General features: G+C 35.8%; 2 protein-coding genes across 3 annotated transcripts in view; one reads left to right on the top strand and one right to left on the bottom strand.

The window, feature by feature from the left end:
* Positions 1 to 27,500, top strand: part of Gycalpha99B (guanylate cyclase 1 soluble subunit alpha 2) — a 1,063,824-nt gene that overhangs the window by 293,581 nt on the left and 742,743 nt on the right. The window lies entirely within an intron of this gene.
* The window catches only part of Gycbeta100B (guanylate cyclase soluble subunit beta-1-like), a 527,150-nt gene that overhangs the window by 214,903 nt on the left and 284,747 nt on the right, over positions 1 to 27,500 (bottom strand). For both annotated transcript variants that reach the window (XM_067098555.1, XM_067098556.1), the window contains exon 5: positions 5,271 to 5,426. In XM_067098555.1, the coding sequence (XP_066954656.1) occupies positions 5,271 to 5,426 (156 nt within the window). The remainder of the gene's footprint in view (positions 1 to 5,270; positions 5,427 to 27,500) is intronic.

The raw sequence follows: 27,500 nt of genomic DNA on the forward strand, positions 1-27,500 counted from the left end.
TACATATATACATATACATATATATATATATATATATATATATATATATATATATATATATGTAATTCTAATAGCCACAATGCCCTCTTAACTTCTCGAATTCTTCGCGCTTTTTTTGATATGCTTGTAACTACGAAGCCGAATGTATCCAAACGAAAGTGACAGTAGATTCTACATATACATATATATATACATATATATATATATATATATATATATATATATATATATATATATATATATATATATATATATATATATATGTATATATATATATACACACACACACACACACACACACACACGAGGTGTGACAATAAAGAAACGAGAGACTTATCATTAATTGTTAAAAGATGACGATTGGAGGTTCTTTGAAGCTGAAAATACCTGAAAAATATAACTGTTGGTCTGGTGTTCAATCGTGAATTTGATATTCGGTTGAAATGAGTTAATGAAAATTAAAAATCTGTCAGCGTCAAACTAACTCCTAAGAAGTGCGAACGTGTCGTCTACATACCGCTTATAAAATGTGCTCTTCCAAAAAAAAGTTAAGTATACCTTGGTTTTACCAGACCACTGAGCTGATTAACAGCTCTCCTGGGGCTGGCCCGAAGGATTAGACTTAACATGGCTAAGAACTAACTGGTTGCCAGCGGCAGGACCTACAGCTTATTGTGGAATCCGAACCACATTATAGCGAAATGAATTTCTATCACCAGAAATAAATTCCTCTAACTCTTCACTAGCCGGCCGGAGACTCGAACTCGAGCCTAGTGACGGCTAGTCCACAACTCTACCGACTTTCCCAACGAAGAATTTATGTGCTCTTCCAGCTACCGCATGAAGATACCCAGAAAGATGGGACCGAGTGGAGAGGCCATAGCCATACCATCAATTTGTGAGTAAGAACAGCCATTAAACACAAAAACGGTGTCCCGCACCGCTACATCTCAAAGTCTCTTGAAATCGTTCTTACAGTATCATTAAAACGAGACTCATCGGTGGGAAAAAGCTTATGTAAAATATCGGGTTCTGCAGCACTGCATTCTGTCAGACGAGGCAAGTCATACAATCAATGCATGTTTTCTGAGGAATTCAGCTAATGTCGAAAGAGCAAGAGCTGAAGGCTGATCTGATTATAAATGGTTATTGCAATTGATGATAAAAGTTATGCATATGAACATATTTAAAAGAGCAAAAAGGGTGCCGTTTAAGTATACTGAAGTGTTGCTATTCCCGATAACTGTACTCCATTACATATGGATAAAATGTCTCTTTTATACTTATTTGTCCAAAGATTTTAGAAAGTCCATGGGCAATTTTCCCGTATTGCATTAGTAGGATATGTAATAAGATTATATTACATGTAGGAAAGGTAATGGCTAATATAAACTATCATGATTATAGAGTATATTATGTTCATTGTCTTATACCGATCCTGTAGTTGCTAATCTTGGAAAGAGTAAGGAGAATGTAAGTGCATGAATTGATTGTAGCATTAGTTTTGGCACTCTGTTTATAATTCTAAACGCCATTAATGAAAGCATTCCAAAATGGAAACATGCTTAGAAATTCAAACTTTCTCCTTCCCAAATGCTGCACTGAATTTTGTCAAGTACCAAGACTTTTTTTTTTATGAACTACACTTGTTTTTAATTTTTCGAGATTTTCGTAAGTATGAAGGCCAGAACTGTTTTTGAGTATTCTAATGAACTTCAGAAAGCAGAACAAGGTATGAACGTGAAAAGGAAAGGAACAAAACAAATTTCGCCAAAGAGGATTGTGCACTGAAGCGCCTTTGTCGACAAGTCAGTCCCCTGTGTTCCGTCAGTTAATGGGCGTCAGCTTATTACGCGTGAGTGGTGTCAGCTTGGGTGGCTGATTATACAGGTATTTTTGATGATACGTCTGTGAATCATTAGGAAAGTAGCTTGCGTATGAATCAAATGTAAAGAGAAATTTCCCCGGAGCATCCGGTGAGGTAAATGGTAATTGCCCGTTCCAGGTATCTTGAAGTGTAAAAGGACAAAAAAAATGAGAGTAGTGCCTTGTCAAATAAAATCATTATTCTGTTCTTGGTTTCTGGAAATGATACAGCAGTTGATGAAATATTCAAGAAAGCTGAACTAACGTATAGCAATCAGAACCAGTATTATTTATTACCAAAATGGTCATTGATCTATTGTTGTTAATAACTGTAAGGCCGAAACCCTACCGACAATTTTTATTACATTAAAATGAAATTCAGATTTAATACGAAAGCCCCCTCAAGTATTAAATAAGGGATTACGAGTCAAAACAACTTTAAAATGCGAGAAAAGCCTCCAGCTCCAAAACAAAGGAAACGACGGAGCAAAAAACGAGGTAACATCTATTTATCACAGAAAATTAGGAAATCACTCCACTTGAAAAGGCCTCACAACGCCAAATGCAAGCGAACATCCAAATAACCAGATACAACAACAATGGAACCAACCCAATGCTTCGTCAGTTAATAATACGATTGACACACCGGCCTTTTTATTTCCGAGAAGAAACGCAACTCTCGCACCTGGTGCCCAAGGTACGCAGTTATTTCAGGAGAAATGAAACATTCACGGCATTAAAGAGGATGGGAAACTTCGCCGCATCCGTCTCTATACCTTTCTGAGTAATATTACGCCCAGTGATGATTAGAGAGATTTAACAACAAGCATCGTATATCACGCACAATTCGAGGGTCACATGAGCGAAATGAATAAATGTATTTAGGCGAGGCTACGTTCCTGAATGTGCTGAAATAACCCTTCACCTTTCTAAATGAAAGACATCATTAGTAGTACTCACACATACAATCATATAATATTTATACACACACACACACATATATATATATAATATATATATATATATATATGTGTGTCTGTATGTATGTATGTATATGTATATATATATATATATATATATATATATATATATATATATATATATATATATATATATATATATATATATCGTTTAATATCCATTTCACACTACCTCAGAATACATTACACCCAGGTGGACTTTTAATTGATAAGTGCTTCGTCATGAGTGGGATTCAAACCGTTGCCTGTTTTAGAATCTAAAACACCATGTACAGTAACATTTGACTACTGAGCCATCAAGAGAGGTATAAGTTGATTCTGACCCTGTTGTACTAAATGCGCCTGCTGAATTCAGGTTTTCCGCTTAGAATCCATATCAGCTCACCTCTGCCATGATAGTTGATAAGACAGGTTGTAACGCGAGGGTAATTATGACTTTTTATCACAAACACTGTTAACAATTCCCCTTGTGGTGCAAGGTATTTCTGATGTACAGTGAACTGGATATTTAACGGTATTTGTGTCTCAGTATTTGTGAATATATGGAAAATATCAGGTGCGTGTGTATGTGACAAAAATTCATAATTAGCCACGTGCTGCAAACTTATCAATCAGCTCCCATGATATTGATGATATTGATTCTAAGTAGAAAACCTGAATTCGACAGTAATATGTTCCACATAGTCTGCATCGACTATACTTCTCGTGATGACTTGGTGGTCAATAGACATTGAACATCGTTGTTTCTAAACCTGGCAGCGGTTCGAATCCCACTGGCGACAAAGCATTTGTCAATTATAATTCCCCTTGGTTGTAAGGTTTAGTTAATTGGATTTTAAAAGATATTTTTGTTTTCCTGGTGGGACTTGCATCCGTATGGGGTAGAAAGAGTGAGTTTGCCATTAACACCTTATGCTATTTCTTTCAAATTCTGATACATATTCCCAGAACTCCACCAGACTATTAACCGGGCTCTTATGTTAGATTTCAGATTTTACTATAATTAATGATCCATGTGTAATGCATAAACACTGGTGTATATATGTATATATAAAAGGTATAATAATCATAACTGAAAATGACAATCATGATGGAAATAGGATACTGTTGAATTCGTTCCTATTATAACGTAGTGAAGAGACAAAGATAGAGTGAGCGGGTACTCGGAGCTAATGTTCTGCCGACTTTTGCAAACCTAAACACGATTCTCTAAACCGAAGGTGCCATTTTTTCCAGTATGATGTTTATCAAATTCAAGGGTATTGACATTGTCGTACATTTTTGTTAGTAAACCGATATTCTGTTATCCTGTTGAAGGATCATGTGTTCGTATACTTGTGTATTGTGTGTCAAATGTTTCACCCCATGATCGAAGTTAGAATGTGTTTGTATAACTGCATGTTAACACCGATACAGGTGTAGTTGACTTTGCTCAGTATCATACTGAACTGTTTGCGAGGCAGATGTCTCAATCTGCCTAATTACCAGTAAATGTAGAAAGACGAAGAACAGTCTACTTAATGGACCCTTGTAGTGGCGGAGGTCAAAAAGCCCACCCTACGAATAAGAGTGAGGAATTACGGCCCGGAAGCTGTGGTGTCTCTAAAACTCCAGATGTGAATACACGTTTCATCAGTTTGGAGAAGGCTTGTAGCCTTATCCAAATCTCGACATGGTTTCGACCCAGCCTGCTACATGACTTGCCACATGATGTCCCCAAGACGCGAGACCTATTTCCTGCAGATGAAGAATCTTCCCCAACGATGAATTCCACGAGGTTAAACAAGCAGTCGCCTCCGATCATGACGTCACCGGTATCGCCCGTATGATGCTCTAATTGTCGGCGTCACCGAGGGATTCTCGGTCGAAAGTCTATGAGTTCCTTCAGATATTCATAGGCGCACGTCAAGGGACAACCTAGTTAATAATATTAAGTGCTTCGTATTAGTGTTCTCTGGGAGGAGCCCATTCAGTCAGTTTTTAAGCCATACATTTTTCTTGTTGATACTTACTATTACTTTATGTATTCTCTCGGTTTGGTGCTGTATCTTGTCTTTACACACACACACACACTCGTATATATATATATATATATATATATATATATATATATATATATATATATATATATATATATATATATATATATATATAACGTTACGATCGGGATGTGTGCTTTTGTTTTTTTTTGTATAAAAATATATCTATGAAGCCTGAGTTCTGACGAAGTAGCGCTGCAATCTTACCGCAAAACGGTGAAATATACAAGGTGTGGACTATTTTGTGATGAACTTACTTTTATACAGTGATTAAAAAATGCTGTAAATTAGAATAAAGAAATTCTCGGTTAGTTTGAATGTTAATGATTATTTGTTACTGTAAGCCAGAGAGAGAGTGGAAGATTATAAGGGATTATGTACTTACCTTAACTATGCCTATTACGATGTACTCCAGACCTGGTCGATCGGAGTAATAATGGAGGATAAGGGCGCCATCGTCAGCCCTCTCAGTGCATCTGAAGGAGGGAGCCTTCATGCCCGGGTAGATCAGAGCCAGGTGATCATGAAGAGCGTCTAAGTTCTGAAAGAGTAACGGAAAGTTCATTACCGCGGGAAGCCCTATTAACTACAGGTTATGTGACTATACGCCTGTTAGATTGTTTTGTTTTTGCCTTCAACATGCCAAAAACTCAATTTTTTTCCATGGCTATTTCAGCACTGTTCAGTAAATACAAGTTAGAAAACTGATGATTGTTCAAATCAAGGGTTAGAAGGAGTTTTTACAGATGGGGAGACATGCCGCCGTAACTGGTGTCAGTATTTTCTTGACTTTGAGTGGCGCATCAGTGCATTAGTCATTAAAAAAGTTAATGCACCCAAAGAAAAGCAAAGGCAAAGCTTGTACGTGAGTTTACCAGGAAGTGTCAATAATTACCAATGGGTGGAAGAGACTGGTGGGTGTAAGACTGACTGAATCAGTATAACATCACTTTTTCAGTGAAAGGTCAAAAGAAATATATGTAATAATTTTATGATACCACATTTAAATTGCATGGCGAAAATTGGTGGACCTCCAAGAAGAGACAGTCCTTGTATTTTACCCACCCAAATACTTTTGGGTCCGACATCACTAAACATTGTAGATGGGACTGAATATAAAGTCATTTTTGAAGTAACGGCAAAGCAGCTGTAATTTAACAAAAATTAACTGTGAAATTCAAAACAGACTTATAAAATTATAACCACAAATACTGACGAGTTTTTAGAAAATGAAATCAACAATCGTATACACACCGTAAAGTTACAAAGAAAAAATTCATTAAAAGGAAAATTTTCTCTCCAAACACTAGAGTTATAGCAGGTTGTGCTCTTGCAGAGTTGTCCAGACTAGCAAAATATTATACAGATTACAAATACTATTAGTAGTTGTAGATATATTTTCTTGTTACCATCAAGCCGTGCTGATAAAGAAAAAAGTGGTCCTTGACAATTATTTTGAAGGTGTATGCATTTAGTAATATTCATGCTCGACGTTTTTTGAGTAGAAAAAAATATTAAGCTGTACAGAGTAAATTTAAGAGTAATAAAGGCTCCTGTAGCTGAATGATTTGATCACTGAAAAGTAGTATATACAAATACTCTTAAGTCATATTACTATAGTAGAGAATGTCATGGCCAACTCATCCAAGCAAGGGCTAGATGATAAACAAACTCTGATTCAGGTTTACGCGCTTACAGACGAAGGATGCTGCAAAGTCCGTTGGTTAGAAGGCATAAGAAGAGAGGTCACAACAGAAAGGCAATGAGTTCATTTCCAGAAAGTAGAACGGCTGCGTAGATTACTGATGAGAATAAGAATGAGCTGGTATGCAGTTTAAAATACTCACGAGATTTTTAAAGTGAGGAAGTTGAAGGATTTAAATTGTGAAGAAATTTAAGGTAGCTTATGTTAATGATATATTAAGAGGGGGAAAAAACAGGCTGTGGAACCAGATATCTAGATAGATGATGGATGAGTGTACTTAGATCAGTTTAATTCATGAAATGACGAATCTCGACTCGTATGGGTATGGCATGTCGAATCCAGGTAAAAAAATTCACAGAAAAAAGTCACAGGAAAGAAAGTCACATTAATCTTTGCTAGATAGTGACAACCAAGGGTTTTAACCCGGTATGTGTCCACCTTTGCGGCGTGTTTAGTGCAAGCCTGTTGGGGGATTGCCATAAAAACATAAACAAAAGACTGTAAACATCACAAAGATAATGACCCCCAAGAAATATTAGTCCTAGATAACGACCCCCGAAAACTCTTAGGGGTCACTATCTAGGAAAGATCCCAAAATATTTTCTGTTTTATTACTTTAATAGTTTTAATTGCCACCATAAATTGTGACTTTTTCCTAGTGACTTTTTTTTCTTAGCCAAAATTGTGACTTTTTTCTCTGACTTCTTTTCTCGTGACTTTACTACTGGCCACCGGCATGTCACGACGAAAAAACATTGTTACAAATATGGTACTCGTTATGTTGTCATCTCAGCTGCCTGAGCGTGATAAAGACAAGATGATTGCTGTACTGGGACAAGAACGTACCAACACCTTTTCGGAAATATTCAAGAATTTCCTGAAAAGTAATCTTAAAGAAAACTTTGATGATGTACTAAAACCACAACGGATTCAGACAAAGAGAGTGAAATTGCTTTGAGAAAAAACTCTTCAGCAGGAGGAAATGATCACATTCAAGTTCTTCTGAAAAGTGTTGGTGTAAACTAACGATAGTGGAACATAACGGAAAACAATATAAGTGTTTGTCATTTTCCTCTAAGACCAGCTGAAACGTGTTACTAAACTCGTCACTATAAGGGGACTGTTCTTATACTTTTCACTGAAACTAATATTCCGTACGGAAATGATGCTCTTCAACACCTGCAAAAGTCGTATGTTTTAATAGGGGATAAGGAAGGACATCATTACTCACCGTTAAATAAGTATAACATTTTAAATATCAAACAACCCAAAAAAAAAAGATTATATGTTCAAGATTATGATTTACTGCACCAATGGTATACCCCAGCAGCTGATTAACAAAGCATATTAAAAAACAAGTAAAATGGTGCTTTTCAAAATAGTAGAGATGCAGAAATAATAAGGGAAAGAAATATAAACAGCCGGCAAAATATTTCTTGTGTCCCCTACTGACTTCGTACCTGCTACCGTAAAAACAGGCATGCTACATAGGCACACATGCTAAATTGTATACCCCACCTTTTCCCTGATGGAAAATAAAAGATTTGAACCAACATGTAGATGATAACCGAGAAGTTATTTATATAGACAACTGAGAAAGAACTGAAGTTGTATGACAATGTTAACAGTGGCAAGAGAGAGATCGTGTCAGCTGATAACTGGTTTTTATCTGAACCCACTTTTCATGAGTCAGCATGTAAGGTTATGGTTATTCAGTAACATGACAGAATTTTGAAGCAACAAAGGATGTAGCTGCCATCTGCCCCTGCGCAGATATTGCGGGCATGAGCTATACAAAACCAGGAGCAACCTTTGCTTGTCCCAGGGGAGAAGCACTTATTGAACAGCCATCTTCAATCCACCCCGTCTGAAAAGCAGTCGGATCAACCAATTGGAGCACCTTGATAACACAGTATAGCAATGGAAATCCGACTTTCACCATTTTCATAAGACTATTTATGATGACCTTTATCCTTGATAACCAAAATGCATGAATTTGAGTTTTCTTTGGGCAAGTAATAAGAAAGACAAATAAAAGGGGTATAGTGAGCGACGGGCATTTGGGATGTGTTTGCAAGGGTATGTAATGGGTTGATTAGGGAACATCCAGTGGGTGTAACTTTGGTACCAGAGGAGAGTTTTATCCTTATTCACCTTTACGCGAATATTATCAACGGTATAGCTACCTGCAGTGATAATTGCTGGTGCTTTCAAATTATTCATAATCTTGATGCTAAAGTTGCAGCTCTACAATAAGCGTGAATGGTATAACTACTGCAGGTAGTTATACATGCAGTGATAATCGCTGGTGCTTTCGATATTATTCATATTCTTGATGATAAAGTTGCAGCTCTACAATGAGCATGAAGAGTTATTCAACACCCTATCACTGGTGGAAAGAGATCATTTGGGGGCAATTCCCTGCTATTAGACGTAATAACACTGGAATAGAAAATTGGAATGACAAACAGAATTTCAATTGTTCCCTCAGTTGCTTCCACCACTGTTGGGCATAAGATGGAAGGTGATGGTCACACTTCAAAGATCAGTCATAGCCTTAAAGTCATCTAAAGTCATCCATAAGTGTATGGTATCTCAGTGCATAAACTAGACCAACTTACGTCCAGCAAAAGGAAAGGGCTAAGATAAGGAGTCTGGTTATGGAAATCGGTTTGGGAATTAAACAAAGGTGTTCCAGGGATTAACTAACTTTCCTGAGAGTTTATGGCGTCTTGTCACAATCGACAAAAAGGCAAATATGCGTGTGTTGCAAAATTGAAATACGAAAAGGGAATCAGTATGAAAGGATTAAAGTTGTGGACAGAAATACGTAAAAGGAAAAATCGGCCAAGATTTGTGGGTTTTGCCTCATTCCATGTAACTTCACAAATGGCTGTTGTTGTGAAAGGTTTATCGTCATCAGTTTCAAGAAGAGTTGGAAATGTTTTTAACATTCCTGTCAAAACTGCCAATCCTTCAGCTAAAGAGCATGGGAGAGCAGTGCCAAGAGATTTAATGAGGGAGGGAAGGCAACAGAAAGAACCACTAAAAAATAACTGATGCTGATTCGTGAATCGGTAGGATTAAAGTTTAAATGGTTCTAGAAGAAGGAAGTCAATTTCCGTTTCAGAGCTGAATGACCTCATAGGTCCCAGTGCTTGGCCTTTGGCCTAAATTCTATATTCAGTTCAATAACATTTTCCTCCCCCAAAAGCATATATACCATGTTTGCACTATAGACTAAAAACATATTATCTGTTGAATAATCTCCTTATAATTTGATGACCACTTACACGTAAGCATACAAAAACACAGGAAATGTAATTAAGAGGAACAAGAATAGTCGCAAGAGAAGGGGAAGATAAACAGAGGAATTATGAAAAACTCCCAACAGTCGGGCAGTTGTGAAGAAAAATGGAAAAAAGAGCCTGGGTAGGAGATAACAATGAGCTAAGTTAATTAGGCCCTCATTCCTCGCTGGAAGTCTCAATAAAACTCCGCTGTATAATCATATGCTATCTTGTTATCCATCAGCTTAATTATCAAATTAAATATTACCTTAAATATGGCAGTTATTTTTAATAGTGTTGATGTCTGTCAACACTAATAATGATTTGCAAACTTCTAAGATTTTAGTGTTTACATTTTATTATAACTGAATTATACTGTAAACAATTAGCTAATTGAAATATCACGGGGAAATCAGTAAAAAGGAGAAACCTTTATTCTACGATTATGAAGACCTAAAAGCAAGTTTTTTTTTCTATGTCGATGAATATATCTTGCTTTATACCATCATATTATCAGATTTCCTTAAGGTAATTATGCTGTGAAGTAAATTCTGTTCATCAGCCACAATACGCTTTCATGAGCTTGCCATAATACGCTTTCATGAGCTTGCTATAAACCCTTAAACAAATGTTCAAATAAGTGTAGGTATTGAACATGAAATCCATGCTGCTAGAGGAACAGGTCATTTGTGTTGGTGTTATTAATGTACTAAATTCACATTGCCTACTGGTATGCTAAGGTTTAAGTGTTGTCTGATGTATATACTGTATACACACACACACACACACACACACACACACATATATATATATATATATATATATATATATATATATATATATATATATATATATATATATTTATATACATGATAACTCCATAATGATCAAACTGACCATTCCAACGCTCAACAACCAATCATCGTCAACTCAGCTTGCTTAATGTTTTTATTTTCTTTTTTTAACCCCGTGTTCTTTTTCATTTATGTTGTCCTTTACGTCAGTCTAGCCTTCACTACCAATATGGGTAGGTGTTCTGTGCCACTTTGCTGTTATTTGTCTTCCCCTTTTTGTTCTTTTTTATTTTCTGGTCTGCCTAAGATATAAATAAGGTGAGAAATAAATTTTGTATATACCTTTCACATTATATATACAAGTATTTATTGTTTTTAACCGCTTTTGCAGCATTGAAAATGCAAAAAGCGATGTGAAACGTCGGCTCTTGAATAAATGTATACAATTAGAACTCCTTTCCATGAACTTTTGATCGTGTATGATAACTATTAAACGTGATTTTTTATATCAACCGCCACCGGGAAGAAATGAAAGATGGCTGTAGATCCTATTGGTGCTGTTTTTTTTGTTGGGTCATATTCAGGGGAATGATACAAAGTGGGAGAAATTCATAATAATCATGCTTGCGGGACTATACATACGAATATACCAACGGCTGGAAAACAAGTATTTGCACCTGACAGGTGTTTGTACGAGGGGTCCTACCCTCATTAGTGACAGGTCAAATTTTACAATCCTCGGGAACCCTGCATCCCTTTTTTCCCCAGTCTTTCAAGTTCCTTCCTTAAAATTAAATTCCTTGTACATTTCTTTTTAGATGAATAGTCCAAGTTTGTACACGCCATGACTTATATTGTATTCATGTTCTTGCCGAAGCTTTCTTATGTAAAACTCGACTCAATCCTGTTTCTGTCTAGTGCCTTTTTGGAATAAACAGTCTTTTTTGCTCCTGCTTAGTTGATTATATGATTGATTTCACTGCCATGTACACAGATTTTTACTGTTCACCTGTGCATTTCTTCCACATCTTTTCAACTACTCTTTTCTCTTCTCCAATGATTTTTTAGTTTAACCAGTATAAAAATTATCACAAGACTTACATAGAATCTGGTATACACATGCTTTAGTACTGTCGGAAGAGTTCTTTATGAGTACATGTTTCATTGTTTTATTATTCTTAAATGCTCCTTTAACTCCAAAATTCTCAAGTTGATTGGGAATATACCAAAAACTTCTTATCATGTGGCAGTACAAGCAGTTATTTTGTTTTAAAGTTCCTTTATTGTGAACATAAAATGTCTTTATTGCCGCTTTTAATGCATTGTCTGACACTAATTAATGTACAGGTCAATAATGAATCCACCCTAGTGAGTTTTGACGTAACTTCATTATTCACAAAGGTACTTATTGACGATTTCCTGGGATTTTTAAGGAATATCTTTGAGAATAGACAGCTGGATTAACTCTTTTCCAAAAACACGCTAATAGAATTAATTAAGATTCGTGTAAAAGCATATGAATTTGAAAAGAATCACACAACAGACTGAGGTCAAATGAATTTTTTATTTCACAACAGGCAAAACCACACTCCTAATAGTAGAACGTATTCTACAGCCTGCTCCAAGACGGACGTGGAATGAAAATGTAGGAAGTTGTCTTTGGAAGTATATATATATATATATATATATATATATATATATATATATATATATATATATATGTATGTATGTATGTATATATATTATATATATATACACAGTACATATATATATATATATATATATATATATATATATATATATATATATATATATATATATATATATATATATATATATATATATATATATATATATGTATGTATGTATGTATGCATATATGTGCAATTTCTATTGAAGTTAATAACATTGTTCACTGTTACTATCTTCCTATTAAGACTTTGAATCAGTCTATACGTCTTTTTCTCTTCTGGCAAGCTTCTAAGGATTAAGGGAAAATTATTCAAGAGTCCTTACATTTACTTTTTCTAGTCGATGGACCGTTTCCCCACCTCTCTGCGGCGTCACCAGGATTGGATTGCAAATAGACTTGCAAGGTATTATTACTGCATGCAGACAGTTGAATTTCAAAAATATCATCATTGGGGTACTGAATTTCTATTGGTCAGCAGGTCACATTCTCTCGATGACAGTCTGTGCTGTAGCATGGGTATTCCTGGTGCTCTTTAGGATGCGTCCTATGACGCGGCTTGCAGCCAAGGGCGTGGTAAGGGCGTGATACCCATCTCTGGCCAATAGTCTTGATTTGCTCTGTTGTCAGAAGTTGTGTCCAGGGGTGTCTGTCGCTCTCGTCGCCCTTAGGAGTCCAACGGATATCCTGTGGTTTCATGAAGAAGGAAGGATGAAGTCCGTGTTCCTCTGCATGTTTAATGCAGGCCATTGTTTATTTATACTCACAGCTTCTGCTATTTGCAATCTTTGGAACCGGGATTCTCAATACACAATCTGTGTTTTCTAATAATTCTATTAGTGTAAGTTTAGACCATGCATTGAGAATCCTGGTTCCACAGATTGCAAATAACAGAAGCTGTGAGTATAAATCAAACAACCTCCTGCATTAGATATACAGAGGAACACGGACTTCATCCTCCCTTCTTCAGGGAAACCACAGTAACTCTATGAGACTCCCAAGGGAGCCACAAGTGACAGAACAACCCTGGACGCGACTACTGACAATGAAGCAAATCAAGATTATCGCCCGGAGATGGGAATCACACCCTTGCCCACACCTTTGTCTGCACGCTGTGGTGTAGGATGAGTCCTACGGAACACCAGGAATGCTCCTGCTGCTGCCCAGACTGGCAGCGAAAGAATGAGACCCGCTGCCCAATAGAAATTCAGCATCCCCATGATGTCATGTTTGAAATTCAAACATCGACATACAGTAATAAAAATCTTGTATGTCAGTTGCTTATCCAGTCCTGATGATACTATCGGGAGGTGGGTAAGTGGTCCATTAACTAGAAAAAGGAAAAGTAATTGGAAAGAATCTTGAGTAATGTTTTTTTATTCTTGAGAGGCTTGCCATAGCCAAAAGAGGAAAAGAAGAAGTATAGACTTATTCAAAGTTTTGATAAGAAGATAGTATCTGCGAACAATGCCATTGACTTCAGTAAAAATTGCATAAGAGAAAATATGCCAAAATGCACACACACACACACACACACACACACACACACACACACACACACACACACACATTATTATATATATATATATATATATATATATATATATATATATATATATATATATATATATATATGTGTGTGTGTGTGTGTGTGTGTGTGTGTATGTATGTATGTATGTGTGCGTGTTTTAAATCTCAGGCCACAAATAAATTACTGAAATCAAGTTCATTAAATCTCGGGAATAACTCACACTTCAAGGGAATCATATATGAGAACAGCAAGCCAGACATGATTCAGCATTGTTTTTTGTGGCTTAACATTTGGAAGTTTAAGAAAATGCCGTGTGTAAATATACCAGCATACTACTACACACACACACACACACACACACACATTAGTCCTGAACTATCAATGTTGAGATAGGCGGGTTTCGAGCGGAAGTATTCTGAATTAGACAAGAATATGAACAACAGACTAAAACAATTTTCGTATTCCTTGATGGTTCAGCACATAAACCTTCTGTCACTAATACACCAAAATTATTGTCATTTGTTCAAATCATGGCCAGGATAGGTGCACTCATTATATATAATTCCCCATTGGCGTAAGGGTTGTCAATGGATAGTTTTACTTGTGGCTTGATATTGATAAGTACAAAAACATCAAGACAAATCTGTGATATACTAACTCACAAATACATGCATATATATAATGTAAATCTTTAAAAAGTTTTCATTGACGAAGTAATATCTATCTATATATATATATATATATATATATATATATATATATATATATATATATATATATATATATATATATATATATATATATATATATATATATATATATATATACCTGTATATATGTATGTATGTATATATATACAGTATATATATTAGTACTTCATCACGAAACTTTTCAAGAATTTTTTTATCTATTGAATAAGAAATAGTTATGTACACGCAAGTACATATATGTTGAGTTAATATGTCTCCATATTGTAAAGAATGTGTTTTTCTAGGCAAGTGTAGTCCGCTTTACATAATTTTAACATAATTGCCCATTAGGGACTTATTAAAGACACAAAAAGAGTGCATGAAATGGATATGACAACACAGCATTCAGAGAAAATAAACAGGCACTGCTACATGTAAAGTTAAAGTGTAATATTAATGAGCAGTTCATTTTCATTGTGGTATTGAACCTGTAAAAAAAACCTTATCAATATTATACAATAACATATTAAATATTTAAAACTATGAAAATATTTGGGCTAAATAAATGTAAATAGAAAGGTCACTGGGTTCAGTTTAAAAGCATTCATCTGGAAATAATTTAGAAATATTACTACGCTCAAAATAATTAGGCTGGGCGTTTTCAGATCCCCTTGACATTTACCACAAACCGTTCACTTTGACATTTAATATAAATGAAGTACTAAATATAAATAGGTTTGCTGAATATAATAAAAGAAAATGAAGTTAAATTGGAGGAAATAAATTCCAAAGTCTTGGTGTTTTGAATGATCGTGGATGTCAGGCAGAAGAGAAGAATGTATAAGAGGTAATTTTCTTAAGGAGAGAAGGCTGAGTGTTCAGGCATCGTGTTTGCAGGGATGTGAAGTACAATGAGCCTTTTTGCTTGAGGTTTTATGAAAGGAGGAAAACTAAGGAAAGCATAGCATTTCTAGTGCTATGAAGATCCTAGGGTTGGGTCAAAAAGTACAGATGTGTTGGTTCAGTCGTTGTAATTATGGAGGTAACAGGATTATAAGTTGTGATAGTGAGCGTAAATGGTCTATGAATGGAAAAGAATGAGCTTGAAAAAGACAGTTTTATGGGAGAATCTGAATGTTTGGCTAGGCAGCTGTGCTAGGTGAAATGGAAGCAAGGGTAAGTGCCACAGAAAGAGATGGTATTGTTGGTGGAACAATTAATTTTTGGAAATGGTTGTGTTTATCCTTTTTCTGGAGGCTTATTTTTAATACTGAATCACATTACTGCCAGCCATGGATGATGTATTCCTAAAACCAAGAATGAGAGAGCTGCTGTGGTATCACATACTTTCAAAAGCATCTATAAAATTCGTTATCGGTGTTCTAAGAACAAAAATTCACACACATGTATGTATTTATGTACATTTACACACACATATACATATATATATATATACATATATATATATATGTGTGTGTGTGTGTGAATTTTTGTCACACTGAAATTTTTAATATTTACATATATTAAGCCAAAAATATCCTTTCATATCCAGTTCACCATGCATCGTGACTTAGTGGTCAAAGTCACTATCTACCGATGCTTCAAAACCAGGCAGTGGTTTGAATTCCACTGATCATGAAGTATTTATTAGTTACAATGCCCCTTGGGTGTAATTTATTACCGAGGTATAGTGATTTTGATGTAAAACAATACTTGTAGTGTAATACACACACACACACACACACACACACACACACATATATATATATATATATATATATATATATATATATATATATATATATATATATATATATCTTATTGTTTGTGTATACAAAATATCACGGAGATGTATTGAAAATTCATATTGCTACCTGTTTCAAACATACCGGTCGGCTGACATGGTGGGGATAGTTTGTTGCCGACAGTAAGTACAAATGCCTGCAATTGACGGGGATGTGTACAGTAGAGTCAGTAGCAACTTATACCTCTCTTGACAGTCAAGTGGTAAGAGGACTTGCCACTGAAGTCAGAGATATTTACTGTCAGTGGTTCTAGGCCACCAGGTGGCTGTCACTCATCAGTTGTAATTCCCTTCGGGTATTATTTCTATGGCAGAGCGAATTGGATAAAGAACACCTCAAATTTAACCACCCATTTACTTTTCATTAACCCAAAGCCATCGGAAGTTCACTTATTAACGTGTACTCAAGTTAAAAAATTAAAAAATACGCCACAGTTTCCTCGGTGCAATCGAGTTATCTGTACAGCGTATAATGCTGTATGAAACGGTCCAGTGGTGGCTTCAGCCACGGCCCATGAAACTCAGCCACAGTCCGGTGGTGGCCTGTGTTTTTGGTACCTATAATGGTGCCAGACGCACGATTATGTCTAACTTTAACCTTAAATAGAATAAGAACTACTGAGGTTTGAGGCCTGCAATTTGGTAAGTTTGATGACTGGAGGGTGGATGATCAACATACCAATTTGCAGCCCTCTAGCTTCAGTGATTTTTAAGATCTGAGGGCGGACAGCAAAAGTGCGGATGGACAGAAAACTAAAAAGAAGCAGATGCCAGTATTTATAAGATAGGCTACCATGCATTAACTGTAATAAGATTTACATTGGGGAGACTGGTAGATCCATCTCGCAAAGATTAATAGAGCACAAAAGCTCAGTACGATATGCTTTAGATAGTTCGGGAATTTCCGTACGCATTAGGGATAAAAGCCATACCATAAATTGAAGTAGGGCCGAGTTGGTTTTCAAAAGTAGTTGCCCTTACACAAGGAAGATTCTGGAATCTGCCATCATCAAACAAACCAACAATATGAGCCTGTCAAGAGGACACTGGAAATCGGATTACACCGACGAGTTAATCCTCAGGTCTTTTCTCAAGCAGGTGTCCTAGCGGATACGCCCGCCACACTCGACGCAGACGGGAGATAACGAGGCTCAAAACACAAGGGAATAACTTATTTTCCATCCATCCCGGGTTAACGGTCAACTGCCTACCGCCAACGTCGTACTGCCACACCTACATATGCCTTTTATATACTCTTGTGACATATTTGTCAGTCTTTTACCAGTGAAAAGTGGCACAGAAGACGTATCTGAAATATATGGTTACAACGTGCATATAGTGTTTTTTTTTATCTTCATACACATATATTATATATATATATATATATATATATATATATATATATATATATATATATATATATATATATATAATTTCTGTACATTTTGTGGCTTGAAGTCAGAAATTTCTGGTTAAAATATAAACCGGTAATGAAAGAGAATGCATAGAGAATCTTGCTGAAGCTGAAATGTAGAAAATACGTTTTGCTAAACAGCGGGGCAACTGCCAATTAGTGAGTTCCCAGGTGGCTTAAAAATTAATGCATCCAGAAATCTTTTCATCATTTCATCGTCCCTTAAAAGTCATATTGTTCTCCTTTGATGTAGCGGTATATGGAACAACTCTGAGAGGCGCCGACTTTCCATTAAAACACGGTGAGAGGAAGAAGTGGCTACGTGTCTGTTTATAAAATATAATAGCATAATCCAAAATCAGGGAGAATGAGAATCAGATTCATAACAAAATTATAAAAGAGCGATTTACGCCGCTTTCTTGAGATCATCCTCTCTGGGATATATATTTTTTTTTCCCCAGGAAGCGAACGCAATCTTGTCTGATAAGAATGGTACTTTTCTGCCATATTCAAAGTGACGTTGCTGCCTTTGTCCTGCGATTAAATTCTCTTATTGCTGTTTCATAACCAAAACAGTTTAACAACTACAGCACACTACAAAACTTACCAACTCGGTAAACGTTTTTACGATTATCTCTAGCATACTATATCAGACAAATTATGCTATTGCGAGTTTAGCTGTTACACTAACCTATGGAATACATGATTCACCTAAGTGACGATAAGACATATAAAATTATCTTTTGAATAATCTTTTTCCAAGGATACCAAAATAATTTCCCATTATGAATAATGTATAATTTCATACTGTTGGGCAGTGATAGCCTTCCATGGAACAGACTGTTTAAAATATATATGAATCAATAAATAGATATGTACGCGCGTACATAAACAATGATCAAAGTCAGAAAACTACAGCTAGTTACATAGTGCTTTAAAATAGTACTAAATCGTCCCTGACAGTCACGAGCATTGCCTTCCATATTAGGAAGGCCGTTTCATTAATTTGCAGTAAATTGAATGAATGACTTTCGGAACCGGCTAATGTCGTAATGAGATACCAGAACGGGTAGTAGAATCTGATGCTCTGTAAGTCCAAGTATTGTACAATAAGACTTTGGTACGAACAGTTTAGACATTGTTGGAAGTTCTCCGCTAAACTTAACTCATGGTAAAATACTAAATCACCATTTCCAGCAATTTTGCTTGAAAAACTAATAATTGTCGAAGGAGGCAGTTAACATCCATGTACATGAATGTTTCAGACATGCTAGAGGGAAAAAATTGAAGCATGTATGCCACATTAATTTCATAATCTCTAAACATAAACAATGCCTTACAAGCAATGAAACGTGGTTTAGTTTGTAACCAAAAAATATTATCAAATATCCAGAATCACTGAGCACAGCAAATCATGGGGTTAGAGCATGGAATCATCAGCTGATCAATAAAGGCTTAGCTTGGCCAAGGTCCAGCCTAAGACCCCACTGACTGCCACATTTGCTGTTCCATTCTAAATCTCTATTAAAGGAAGCACCTACTGTACTTCATTTTAAGTCTGGAAGAGTGGATAACTATAGCGTGAGTTTTATCTTAATACTCCTCAGTCATATTTCTTAAAGTAGCAGCTTTCTCTGGTAATGATTAAAAACAACCAAAGCTCCAGAATATTATTCTGCACGCCATCAGAATGATTGGTTTACATGGCGGCACGTATATTGAGTAGCCTCTGTCCTCTAGATTATGACATGTGCAGGAAGTTTCATGGTGGACCAAAAGCATTGCTAAAACATTTTTTAACAAGTCTATATTCAAACAACAGGCTATGGCAAAGCATGGGCCTAGATTTGCGGTATCAGTATTTGGGTTTAATGATGAATTTCTCAGCAACCATTGAGAAGATTTAACATTCAGGCACCACATTACATTACTACCAGTAAACTAGAACAATTAAATCTGGGTATGGAGAATAATCAAATGTTCTTAGTTAAGGAGGAGTGAGCCAGCATATGTTTATGAAAAATAGTGGCAAATCCTGTACGGAGCTATTCATGTTAGACAACTGGGTTATCAAGAGTTTTTGATTTTCGTTGGGCAAATAGCAGATTAAGTGAGAACTGGCTCAGGATGACAGGTATTAGGAAAAGCAATATTGACCAAATATTATTTCGAGTCGAATGTCTTACATAGGCTTCTACATATGAGCTAAGAAGTGAATCATATGAGATGAACTCTTCCCAAATATCATGGTTTCAAATTTGTTCACCAAATATTAGGCTGAATTATGTACCACAGTTTAATTTTCAAATTATTGTGTTATTCCTGTGAAATCAATAAACTCATGGTGACTTTCAGAAACATTCCAATAACCTAACCGGATGATATTTTATCTCCATTCAAAACTTTGTCTCTGTATCATGTTATGCCTGCCTCCATAAAGCGTCAAAGTTACGCTGATTTCCGGTTTTGACATTTGATGGTTTCCCTGACAATGAAATGAACTACAATTTCTGACAGACTGTCCTGAACTTAACGAGAGCGCTCATTTCAGGTAATTTTATAGTTTACGATAATCATCTTTACTTTCCCTTCAAAATAAAACCAAATTCCACGGTTTTCTAGATATACATTACTAAAAACATAATTATTAGCTCACTAAATGTCCCTGACTATGGACCACTGATCAAGTATATAACCCAAACATTTGCAAAACCCGGACAGACTTTTCTTATCAGCTCGAGATAACATGAAGATTGACGGATTTCCAGTGTTGGTTGCCATATGGATCAGGAGACTAGACGCAAAACTTAAATTTCATGACGTTCACATACACAATTCCTCTGCCTTTGGTTCCTCAGATCATGTCAGCAGCTCTGCTTTAGACTCATTTCAATATAAAGTCTTAGAGAGAAAAGTATCTTGCTTGAAACCCTGATACTGGAGGTAAAGAAAATTTGTCTTAGTGTTTCAAATTCTTATGTGAAGTAACTTTCTTTACGAACTGTAGTGCCATTTTCAGAACATTGCCAGAACAAAGCCATAAACCTATGCAGCATGTAATAAAATGACAAAATAAAATACTAATTGTAAAATAGCAACATTGTATGTGTTAGCAGTAGAATTGTTGATAGTAAATAATTATGGTACCTTCGTAAATCATTAAAAAAAGCTGAAGTCAAGGAAATTGTCATACAAGGCTAAAAACATCATTCAGGGATGTTAGTGATGTTGGACTTAGGATAAAAAGGAAGACAGCACAATACTAAGCAAAAATTAAGTAAAGCCGGAGGGTAATCCACCAAGCTCCTTGCAAAAAGAGCTTGAAGAAGGGAATGATGCAGCATCATTGATGCTTGACTGCTACCTTAAGCAAGAATCTTGTACCAAAAACGACGGAGAGACGTGATTTAGGGCCTTGTCTAATGATTGATAAAATAAAGGTAATTTCATAATTATGAAATATGTACGTTATTTCAGGAAAGAGACGATCATATTAGATTTTTTGTTTTAGTTAAAAAAAGAAGCCTTCCATCAGGTACAACTGATAAGGTAGCTTCACTTTTTCACAGCCAGCATGTCACTATTATAGTTCTTTAGCTTAAGAAAAAATATAATTTGCACCTGTCCAAATAAATGCTTTTCCCCCCTCTTCCGCAATCGATTTGGAACCATAAGTTAATGGTGTAATTAAATTTCTCTATAAATATCCATTCCATATCTTAAAGACATAGGTTGAAAAGGGATTGCATAAGCCAGGAAACACTTAAAGTTAGAAAGGAAAAATAACCGGCCAACTCAGACCTTGGCACTATTTTAGTTGGAAAACACCTGTACTTTTACTGAATAGTGGCATCAACTGTAATAACAGTTGAGCAAAAATGACATTTAATGTAGAGGTTAACGACATGTTAACTCGTACTATAAATCAAAATATTCCATTAATGATTCTAGAACAAAAAATCGCTGATCACTCTCCCCCAAAAAACAAGGTTGCTAAATTTATCTTTAATATTCGTGGAACATCAATCAAGCACAATTAGCCATTTTTATCTTTTTTTCTGTTGCTTTTTGTCGTAGAAGTTATTAAAAGGTTGTGGAGAGAACAGTAATGAGTTACATATGAAGGATTATTTTTTGTTACTGCTGTCAGATGGACCCGTGAGACAGATTTTATACACGGATACTACTGCTGATATTATTGTACCGTAACATCCGGCTACACTCTCCAGAAAGTTACACATTCGTGATGAAACAAAGATTTAATTATTCGGGGCTGATGACCACATTAATTACTGAAAATGTTCATTATCGTTATCTCTCTCTCTCTCTCTCTCTCTCTCTCTCTCTCTCTCCTCTCTCTCTCTCTCTCTCTCTCTCTCTCTCTCTCTCTCTCTCATTTAATCCGTTAATATTGGGAGAAATGTTATTTTTATTCGAACTGATGGCTTCTAGATGTCTGTTACATAAATTAGTGTATATTTGCTTGATATTTGTATCTGAGTGAATGGTAAGCGTTGCTTATAACGTAGATCAGTATGAGAAAATATCTTACATATGTAAATGATCGAAACACGTTAACATTAATAAGATCGCTATGCAGAACAGACGTTTGAAATGAATTTCCTCCTTGAAGAGTTCTATTTTTTCCTCAGTGGCTTGATCACGACGAGGGAAGTCCATCACTATTTTCATTTCCGTGTAAAACCTCTTTGGAGCGCACAAATTAAAACATGATACAATTATTCTGTGTGACTGAGTGGTCATCTCAGTTGGAAGAGTCCGTTGAAGATGCTATTCACTGCGGGGCGGAAGGTCGAAATCCTAAAGGAGAAGAACGTGTATAACAGCCTAAAGCTGGGTACGAGATCCCACTGTCGGAAAGAGTTAGTAGAAGGAAATTAAGTGTTCTTTAGAATGCTGCCTTTAGAGGAAAAAGAGTTTCCTTTGAGAGCACAGTCTCTCAGGACAAACAGAGCTGTATTATAGAGATTCTTCTCCTGATGGAAAATTGCTCCCCAGAGAGAATACGAGAGAACTCAGCCTGTGGCCTCGGAGAGTTTCCATTATTGTGAAATCAAAAGGAATACATATGAGTAGGTTTTCAGTTTATGGTCCTCAGAGATTAAACCCACTCTCTCTATTTCGTCGGGAGGAAGTTGATTTTTTTTTTTTTTTTTTTTTTGAGTAAATACTTTGACAACAGGAGAGTAGTGGAGTGCGTGACTTAAATGTAGAGGTGATGAATCATTCGTTTTGTGATACGCACACAGACACACATATATATATATGTATGTATATATATATATGCACATATATACTGTATACATACGCCCTGAAAAATTTCAGGCATTTCGTGAAATACCAGGTTTCACAGTCACACTGTAGCACACACACACACACACACACACACACACATATATATATATATATATATATATATATATATACTGTATATATATATATATATATATATATATATATATATATATATATATATATATATATATATATATATATATATATATATATATGCTACAATAAGACTGTAAAACCCGGGATTTCACGAAGTCTCTGAAATTTTCAGGGAATTCGTGAAAGCACCAATTCACTTAAGAACATTTGATCCCTGAGGGGCTAGTACTAAACACGGCGAAACAGTGATTCATTACATGTTTCGCCTAGTTTAGTACTAGCCTCTCGGGATCAAATGTGTTTCGCCATGTTTGGTACTAGCCCATCGGAGATCAAATGTCCCTATAAGTGCATTTGATCACATTTGATACTCGAGGGGCTAGTACTAAACATGGAGAAACACCTTTGATCCCCGAGGGCTTGTAGTAAACACGGTGAAACACATTTGATCCCAGAGGGGCTAGTACTAAACACGGTGAAACAGTGTAGATGAATTACTGTTTCGCCGTGTTTAGTACTAGCCCCTGAAAATTTCAAGGATTTCGTGAAACCCCTTGTTTCACAATCTGCTCTATCAAAGATGAGCCACCGACCAGAGGAATTCAATAGCCCTCCAAGAGGGTCCATTAGTAGCTTGTCGACCATCAACCCTCCCATAACTCCCGAACCACAAACAATGCTACAGTTACTTTTATTTTGTTCACCCCCGTCCTCTTGGGAGAATCATGCTCATCCAGCCCATCGCATTTCCCACATCAGTCAGTCAGTGTTCTCGCAATTTACCACTCTTCCTTCCTCCTCAGACTTAGAAACTCTAAGCGCGGGTCTCAGCTTGGCAAACATTTTTTCCTCATTGGCATTTAATATTCATACTTCATTTCTTTACGCGGATGTTGGGTCAACAATTTTTCATTCCTTCATTCTTTCTTGTAAACTTTTATATATATATATATATATATATATATATATATATATATATATATATATATATATATATATATGTTATACATACATACATATACATGAAACTCTCAGCCGTGGTCCATGAAACTTCCAGCCACTGCCCGGTGGTGGCCTGTGTTGTAGGTGCCAGATGCACGACCATAGCTAACTTTAACCTTAAATAAAATAAAAACTACTGAGGCTAGAGGGCTGCAATTTGGTAGCCTATGTTTGATGAATGGAGGGTGGATGATCAACATACCAATTTGCAGCCCCTAGCCTCGGTAGCTTTTAAGATCTGAAAAGGTGCGGACGTACAGACCAATAGCCATCTCAATAGTTTTCTTGTACAGATAACTAAAACCTGAATTCGCCAGTCATATGTGTGACAGAGTCGAATTCCAAAATGTGTGGGAAATGATGACTTTTCAGTGATAGCAGTCACTGGGCTATCAAGAGAGATATAAGTTAGTTCCGACCCTGTCGTACATATGCCTGTCGAATTCAGGTTCTTGTACTTAGAATCCATATAAACCTACTTCCACCATGACAGTCTATTGGTATATTTGAAACAGGTAGCTATTTAGTAATTTTCGTCACAGACACCGTGACATTTTTTATATTCACAAACATTAAGGTACAAATGTCGTTTAACATCAAATTCACTCAACTTCAGAATTTTAATAAATGGTGTTGTCTCTTTTATTCTTCTGCCAATTTACATGAAAATAGATAAACAAATGCCGTGTTAGTAGCTAAAGAAGTAACGAGAATAGGGAGAACACACAATTATTGTATATCTTAGAAGTTAGCTCTATATAATTTTCCAAAACCAGCAATTCAGTCGTTTATTTATGTAACTGACTTTTTTTTTTATCGTCGAAGAATAAGGCTGTGCAGTAAGAAAGTAGTAACCATTTATGATCATCAAAAGGTATAGTCTAAAAATTAGATTTGCATTTTTTTGAGTCACAACATAATTGTATGTAATCTGGTTAACAGTGACTACGTTTACCAAAATTTTTGGTAAAGTAAATAACTTTTGTGATGGAGAGTAACAGTATAAACTTTACATTTCAGTGAGTTTAGTAAACATTTCTCGCATTGAAACATTAAGATAATCGTATAATCTTTAAGCTCCAAGGATATATACCACCTTTGTTCATACCAAAATATACTACCTTTATCAATACCTTTATAAAAAAAGTAAATAATGCGCCGAAGTTTCTTCGGCGCAATCGAGTTTTCTGTACAGCGTTTAATACTGTATGAGCCGCGGCCCATGAAACTTTCAACCACGGCCCGGTGATGGCATGTCCTATAGCGTTGCCAGACGCACGATCATGACTAACTTTAACCTTAAATAAAATAAAAACTACTGAGGATAGAGGGCTGCAGTTCGGTATGTTTGATGATTGGAGGGTGGATGATCAACATACCAGTTTGCAGCTCTCTAGCCTCAGTAGTTTTTAAGATCTGAGGGCGGACAGAAAAAGTGCGACAGACCGACAAAGGCATCTTAGTAGTTTTCTTTTACAGAAAACTAAAAGGCGAAAGCTCAATGTACATACTGCTACGATATTAGCAGTCAGTAAACCGCATGAATTGTCTGATCTACGAACTCAGCTAAGAAGAGAGAGGCGTCCAGTACAGCTCAGGAATGAGAATAAGCCTCCCTAAAAGAATAAGCTTCTTCTATGAAGAGAGCTGAGAAAAATGACCTTATTGACTCTTCTAATGTCAACACTCACTCCGTGAAGGTAGAAGGGGACGGCAGCTTTAGAGGGTCTAGCTTGAACCCTCTTAGCTCACAAATGACTTCACAATGAGGCAACCAGAGGATTCTGTTTTAACTTATTCCAAGCCTTATATACATATATATATATATATATATATATATATATATATATATATATATATATATATATATATATTATTATATATATATATATATATATATATATATATATATATATATATATATATATATATACACACACTCACACATATATATATACATATACCATGTGTATATATATGTATATATATATATATATATATATATATATATATATATATATATATATTGTAATAATTGCACGTAAATAATTCGTGACCTTACTTTTAACGTAGATTTTGTTTTGCTTTGCTAAGTCACGAAAGGGTGAATTAGGCTCTTTTCCCCACCACGGGTTTTTAGTGTTCCGAAGAGAAAACTGTTTGTCCTCATTTTTTCTGTCCGCCCTCAGATCTTATAAACTGCTGAGGCTAGAGGCCTGCAAATTGGTTTGTTTATCATCCACCCTCCAATCATCAAACATACCAAATTCCAGCTCTCTAGCCTCGGTAGTTTTGAATTTATTTAAGGTTGAATTTAGCCATAATCGTGCTTATGTCAACGATATAGGATAGGCCATCACTGTGCCGTGGTTAAAGTTTCATGGGCCGCGGCTCATACAGCATTATAGTGAGACCACCGAAAGATAGATCTACTTTCGGTGGCCTTGATTATACGCTGTAGCGGCTGTACAGAAAACTCGATTGCGCCGAAGTTTCTTCGGCGCAACTTTTTCTTATTCTGTGTTGACGAGATACCTTGGCCATGAGTGTTATTTTCTAATGTTCACTATTCTTTCGACCACCGCACTCAGTGGACGTGTTGAGGATTCGGAAAGCGGGTTCGCAACTGCCCCTTATCCTCTCATTCATTGTATTTTGATTTGTCTGACATGGCTTTGGAGGATACCATGAGAGATGCTGAACTGGACTTGTCATTACCTAGTGGTAATATGAATGAAATAAATGACGCTCCTTTTATTGAAAAAAAGGGACAAAAAGAATTGGAAAAAATGCAACCCACTCAAAAAGATGTAGCTGAGGAAAATACTAGTAGTTATGATTATATAAATTCGTTAATCAATAATAGGCAGAGAATAAGTAACAAAGAGTGTGTGCTGGATAATCCTGAAGTGAGTTCTGCTGTCGATCCTGTTTCTGGACATCGAAAACGTTTGTATTTTCTCAACTTAGCTGATGTAAATTATCATAAGAATATGCAGTGGATGATAAAGCTTTATAAGAAGTTTCCAGAGTTTGAGGTTTTATTTAAGGAGCGAAAATATCATCCATATTTAACTGTCAATAATGATAGAGTAGTAGACTATCTAACAACTGGTTTTGAATACATTGCCTTGGAGAAACCCAGGGTTACGCAAAAAACACCACGGTGTATACCAGAAAAACTTTTAAAGTTTATAGAATTTAAAAATACAAAGAGTAAAAAATATAAAACGAACTTGAAAGATACAGCCACCAAGGCAAGAGCTAAGAGTGACTACAAAAGA

This window comes from Macrobrachium rosenbergii, chromosome 55 (assembly GCF_040412425.1).
Source record: "Macrobrachium rosenbergii isolate ZJJX-2024 chromosome 55, ASM4041242v1, whole genome shotgun sequence".
NCBI lineage: Eukaryota > Metazoa > Arthropoda > Malacostraca > Decapoda > Palaemonidae > Macrobrachium > Macrobrachium rosenbergii.